General features: G+C 38.7%; 1 protein-coding gene across 1 annotated transcript; it reads left to right on the top strand.

Moving 5' to 3' along the window:
- Positions 1-301: 301 nt before the first annotated feature.
- Positions 302-5,500, top strand: NF-YC10 (nuclear factor Y, subunit C10). The gene is made up of 4 exons (XM_089150189.1): positions 302-784; positions 1,342-1,426; positions 3,985-4,026; positions 4,607-5,500. The coding sequence occupies exons 1-4, from the start codon at positions 353-355 to the stop codon at positions 4,669-4,671; spliced, it is 624 nt and encodes a 207-aa protein (XP_089006315.1). The 5' UTR covers positions 302-352; the 3' UTR covers positions 4,672-5,500.
- The last annotated feature ends 434 nt before the right edge of the window (positions 5,501-5,934 follow it).

Below are 5,934 nucleotides of genomic sequence, written 5' to 3'. Positions count from 1 at the left end.
TCGGCAATATATCACCGACACAGGGCGATCTGTCGCCGACTTATTGTTTTATCGGTGTCGCTGGGGGGTGTCGTGTCGCCCCCCAGCGACACATCGAAATGTTGCCTATATCGCCGACACGAGGAACTATGCCCCCAATCAAAAAAAAAAAAACTTGGAATGATTTGAAACTAGAGCTTACAAAATCGGGTTCGGGTTCATTCCGGTTCTGCTTTTACTCGAACCTTATTTGAACCTGGTCCAATCAATCCAAGCCTCTGGCTTCAAATAAGAAACTACTCAAACGAGTAACGAAGGAAGACAAAAGGCAGTATTTGTTTTTCGTTTGGTTTGACTTGGTAAGCCGTTAGTGATGAAGAGCAACAGAAGTACACAAGCTGCTAACGGGAAGGAAGAGAAGCAGGTTGAGAAGAAGAAGAAGAAGAAGCAGCAGAACCAGCAGGAATTGCGAAAGAATCAAACTGCCATGAAAAGAGAGCCGGAAATTATGGTTGTTGAGTCATCTTCGGTAGATTCCGAAGAACGAGAAGAAGAAGAAGAAGAAGAAGAAGCCAAGAGCAGCAACAATTCCAATCAAAACAGTGACCTAGTTCCCAAGGACGAGGAGGAAGAAGAAGAAGAAGAAGCTGCCAAAGAGGAGAATGGTGTCAAGAGAAGAAAAACTTTATCGAATGGGGTGACTGTGTCAGGTTCGTTCCCTACCCACCGTCTCAAACGGATGATAAGGAGCGAAGGAGACTTCCGCACCACCGGAGAAGCCATTTGTCTTATCAACAAAGCTACGGTAACTCTGATTCCTTGTTCTCTACTTTCAATTCTTCTTCTTCTGATGAAATAAACTGTCTTTCAGATTCTCCTGTTTCACGCCAGAGAGCTTATCTGTTAAATAAAATCCGAAAACATATATTTTTTCATTCAACCTTTTGGGCATTCCTTCTCTCCCTGCTCGGTTTCTCCATTTGCAATTAAAAAAACCAATCCTTAATAAGCATTGTATCTTTTACATCTTATGTTCCTTCCAGATGTTTTTCAGCTTCTCTACTAGGGTTTCATCATATAAAAATTTTATTGTTTTCTTCGTTTACCTCTTGGATGGGCAGGATTTTTAGTATTTGTAACTTCATTTTCCTCATTCCCCCCATTACATTCTAATTCGATTTGTGAAAATTGTAACCCTAATTTCGTAGGTTTAAGTTCTTATCAATTTCATCTTACCTGTAAACCTCTTCCCCACGTTTTATTTTTGCTCTTTTCTTTTTGATTCTTCGTTTTATCTATAAACCGAGGAAAGCTTTTAATTGTTTTCTTATGTTTACAAATCTTTTTCTCTGATGTTTGCAGGAGAAGTTCCTTGAAACGCTTGCCGAAGATGCGTATGCTTCCTGTGTGAAGGATCGCAAGAAAACTGTAAATTACAAGCACCTGTGTAAGTGACCTATATCATTCTATTATTGTGTAATCTATACTTGTTGTCAGGCTTGTTAATTTCCATTCCTCTTACCAATATAAACCATTAAAAAAAAGGCTTGTGACTTCAGCCATTTCTTTCTGTCACGCTTCTCTTTGTTTCTCCCACCTCCATTGTAGGAGGAGTCCATTATACCGATAAGTCAACCTGTTGGGACAACTCTTTTAGCATTGACAATGCTTGGAATGAAGTCTTGAGTTCTTCATTACTTCTTTTCCATTTAATTAAGTAATCTTATTAAACTGTGGGTGGAATCATCCTGTCTTCTGCTACAAGATTTGATCTGGTATGAGCAAATTTTACCTTTACGATAACTATCCATTTTCTTTCTCCATCATCAAACCCCAATTGTTCCCCTGTTTCCATTACAATGCAATGTCTTCCAGGCCCTTATATGAGTGTCAATTTTCTTCGAAAAAGGACAATTACTCATTGATTGTGCAATTGATGATTTGAGATTATGTTAGTAAAGTGGAAATGAGAATGTTAAGGTTGATGAGTGAAAAAACTATGAGAATGTTGAGATTGATGTGAAAAAACTATGTAGGACAAAGTAAGGTATGTTTATTAGAGCTGATTTGGGGTTAACACCAAACCTAGTGCATGATAAGCTATGAGAAAGTTGTTTGATGTGGCATGGCTATGTTCAGTGGAGGCCTGTGGATACTCCAATACAGGGCAGTGATTTGATTCTGATTGAAGGAACTAAAATAGCTAGAGCCAGACCTAAGATGACCTTAGGAGAAATGGTTAGGAAAGACAAGCATAGCTTAGGCCTTGTATCAAGTATGACCAGGGCAAGAATCCATGTATTGGACCCCATTTAGTTGGGGTAAAGCTGAGTTAACGTTGTTGTGTCTAAGTTAGGACCATTGTGCTGACACTATTTAATCTATGCGCATATAAGTGCATACGTTTTTCTTTTTTCTAAGGCTAAGTTACAATAGTTGCTTATGTGCTGGGTAAACTGAGTGTAGTCAGGCAGTAAGAAGTCTGATTCGTTTCCTCTTATTTTAATACTCAAATCATTGGTTACACAAAACAAGGAGTTATTCTTTCCAAGTAAATTTATGTGCTGCTGAGGGTTCATAAGCATGCACTCTAATGAAGCAAACACGGGAACGTGCAGAGTTTTATGTTGGAGAAAAAACTCTAGAATTGGTGTATAAAGATAAAATTACTTAGACAAGATCACATTTTGTAGCAAAAGTCAGAACGTTTCTACCCAGAGTTCAGAATCTTGCTTAATTCAATGAGACAGAATTATTGAAGAACTCAGACCTTCATTTCAAGAATCAATTTTGTCAAAGCTAAGAGAGTTGACAGAGGTGATTTGGAAGATGAGGTTTCCCAAAGAATTAAAATAGGGTGGATGAAGTGGAGAGCGCGCGGGGTCTATGGACCGACCATTAAAGCAAAGGAAAATTATAGGATCGTGTCAACCAGCAGAGACGGGCGAGGTTGGCCGAAAAGAATCATATAGAAAACTCAAGGCGAAATGAGGAGCAAGATGGATGAGTGGCAAAACAGGATGGATAAGATAAGAAACGATCATAAGAGTGGGCGGGAGGCTCCCATAAGTGATAAGCGAGAAAGTCGTTGAGGGGCCGGCCCGTCACGGAGACCTATAAAGCCGCGGAGAAGGATATAATCCAATGAAGAACTAGAAGAGCTAGGGGTAGACCTAAGATAACCTTAGGAGAAGTGGTGAGAAAGGATATGTATAGCTTAGGCCTTGTATCTAGCATGGCCTCGAACCGAACTGATTGGAGGGCAAGAATCCATGTAGCCGACCCCATTTAGTTGGGACAAGGCTTAGTGTTGTTGTTGTTGTGGTGTGCTAAGAGAGTTGACAGACAGGTTGACTTGGACTCTTGCTAAAAGTGGAGGTGGGAGAATCAGATAGAAGCATTCCTTCATAATGTTGCCACTCATCCATCTCAGCATTCTCTACCTGGAGATTATCTATAGGATGCTTTTATTTGACCTTCTCTCCAAATGTTTTAGCCTGTTGTGATTGTGTTAGAAAATCTTATGATTTAACTATGTTTAGGCTATTCTCATTAAACAACACTACCATGCTTTTTGGGAATCCATTCTCACGGTTCCTAGTGTCATCAATGTTTGCAGTTTGCATGCTTCATTACTAGTAGCATTGAAGTTATTCCCGGTGACATCCAAAAACAGTGTTTATTTGTTCTTAAAGGTGTTTTGAACCATGTATGAGAGTTAGTGATCCATATCCTTGTTTCATAACTTTGAATGTTTAATCAATACCTGAAATAGACTCATAAAAAAAATCACTCAACAGGATGTCATAGGAAAAACCTTCCTTTCATCTTCCTTTTTTATTTTATATTTAAATCCTCTAAAAGTTTACTGTTTTCCCTGTAAAGAAAGGAATATCATGGTTTCGTTCAACTGAGTTTGTTGATATCAAGTAGCACGTGAGTGCTAATTTTATATGTTTTCAGCAAATCATTGAGAACCCTTTTTTTTTTCTTCTGTTGTTTCAGCATCAGTTGTTAGTAAAACGAAGAGATATGATTTCCTTTCAGGTAATTTCTTGCACTCCTCCCTGTTTCCTTTCCCTGTATGATAGAACTCATAAAGATCACGTGCAATACAAGGCATTTGCATATTAACTCATCAAAGTGGTTCAAGTAAGATTTTTGTTGAGAAGATTGAAATAGCTTCAGAGATGATGCTAATATATAGTTAAATTAATTTTTTGGTTGAGCTGATTTTTCCTTTATAGTGGTGTGATAGATTCTGGCTTTGGAAGAGCTTTTCTTTCCACATTGTATAGTGGAAGGGCTATATATCATGAGGGGAAAAAGAAGAAAAAAAAAAAAGCCCATCCATCTTGGTTTGCCAAACAATGCCCTCCCATCATTTACATTCTTCTTGCATAAATTTGGGTTGGATGAGGATCCTATTGATAAATTTCCAATTGCAAATGCCAAATGCTGTAGCATGTAGACCTGCCCCTCTCCATATGGCGTAACTGCTAAGTCTTGCCTCCCCCCACCCCCCACCCCCTAAAAAAAGAAAAAAAGAAAAGAATGCTAAGCACTAACTATTTATTTTACAGTTGTGGCATTCATACCTTACTTGATGTTCTTGTTTATGTTCTAGATTTTGTGCCTGAAAAGGTAAGAGCAGAAGATGCTTTGGAAGAGTGGAAGTCAGCGGCAACATAAAAACAAGCAAGTTTACTAAGCAGATACATTCTTGTAGCATAAGAAATTGACTCGTGTATCATCAGATCGTCATCCTATATAAGCAGAGAGTATGAAGTGCTCGTGGATGCTTGTACTGACTTCATATTCCACTGACAAGAAAAGGGGAGGTGATTAAAATAGGGTTTGTTGCAGCTATGAGACTAGTACATGGTGTTTCATCTGAACCATTCAATGGAGCATATGCACCTTCTGTAATAGGTTCAGTTGATCTCCAGGAGGTGATAGTTTCATTTTCTTTTCCCCACTTAGATGAATTTTGAGGGTTTCATTTAATCTTATGAAAAGATAAGAAGTGAGAGGAGCAAATGATGGGAATGATTCCATTTTAACCACAACAAGAAGATCTTTTGTTATTATTGCATGATTCGTATATTCTCAATACAATGGTTTGGAGTTGCAACTGTCATAGTGAATTTGCACTATGCCTTCCTAACAGCCACATGCATACGCATGGCCAAGATATACACTAGTCAGTCTTCTTGTGCTAATATTGTAACAGCTACAGTTATGAAATTGTCCTTGATTTTATTTATTCCATCAAGCATGAAGAGAAAATAGTATCTTTCTATCATGGATTCTGATGCTTGGGGTGGGATTCAGAAAATGATGATTCCGAATTCAGACAATTGAAATGATCTGATCATGGTTGTGGCTGTAGAAGGGTAACATCTGGTCTCCATCCAGTGGATACAAACGTTTGCTTCATGCACCAGTGCCTACTTAGGACCATCACTTCATAAAAGCAGATTGACACAATAAGACTGATCACTTATTAGGTAGCCCATGGAAAATAAATTTTGTTTTATACATGCAGTCACATAGAAAGAAAAGCATCAACTGGTTCAAAGAGCAAAAAACAGTGTCTATGATGGAAGTTCTTTTAGCTTCTTAGCTGGTGATTGCTAAACAATCCAACTGGCTTACACGAAAAATTAAGGGGATCTCCACCTTGTGAAGGTCGGAACTAATTCTTCAATTGGCATATAGAAAGATCCTTGGATGCCTCCGCCAGCCTTGAACAAGCAGGTTTCTTTCTTCATTTAATTGCAGGTAGAAACTGAGATTCATCACTAGGTGAAGCCGGGGTAGCTTCTTGCAGCCAAACCTTCAAAATCCACCATTGCTCGAAGAGGCTTGAGGCCTTTTTATGAGAGAGACTGTCTTTTCTACTTCACTGGAGAACATATAGCTTTCTTTCGCTCATCTGCAGAAGACATGAGA

This window comes from Hakea prostrata, chromosome 3 (genome assembly GCF_041222555.1).
Source record: "Hakea prostrata isolate BN-2017 chromosome 3, UWA_Hpros_2, whole genome shotgun sequence".
Classification (NCBI taxonomy): Eukaryota; Viridiplantae; Streptophyta; class Magnoliopsida; order Proteales; family Proteaceae; genus Hakea; species Hakea prostrata.
Note: the sequence above shows the minus strand (reverse complement) of the source record. Positions and strands in the feature narration are given on the sequence as shown.

Excerpts from the sequence above, each read along its gene's own strand:
- NF-YC10 (XM_089150189.1), top strand. The coding sequence starts at position 353 with ATGAAGAGCAACAGAAGTACACAAGCTGCTAACGGGAAGGAAGAGAAG. Across the intron at positions 785-1,341 it reads GTCTTATCAACAAAGCTACG|GAGAAGTTCCTTGAAACGCT; the intron begins GTAACTCTGATT and ends TGATGTTTGCAG. Across the intron at positions 4,027-4,606 it reads GAGATATGATTTCCTTTCAG|ATTTTGTGCCTGAAAAGGTA; the intron begins GTAATTTCTTGC and ends TTTATGTTCTAG.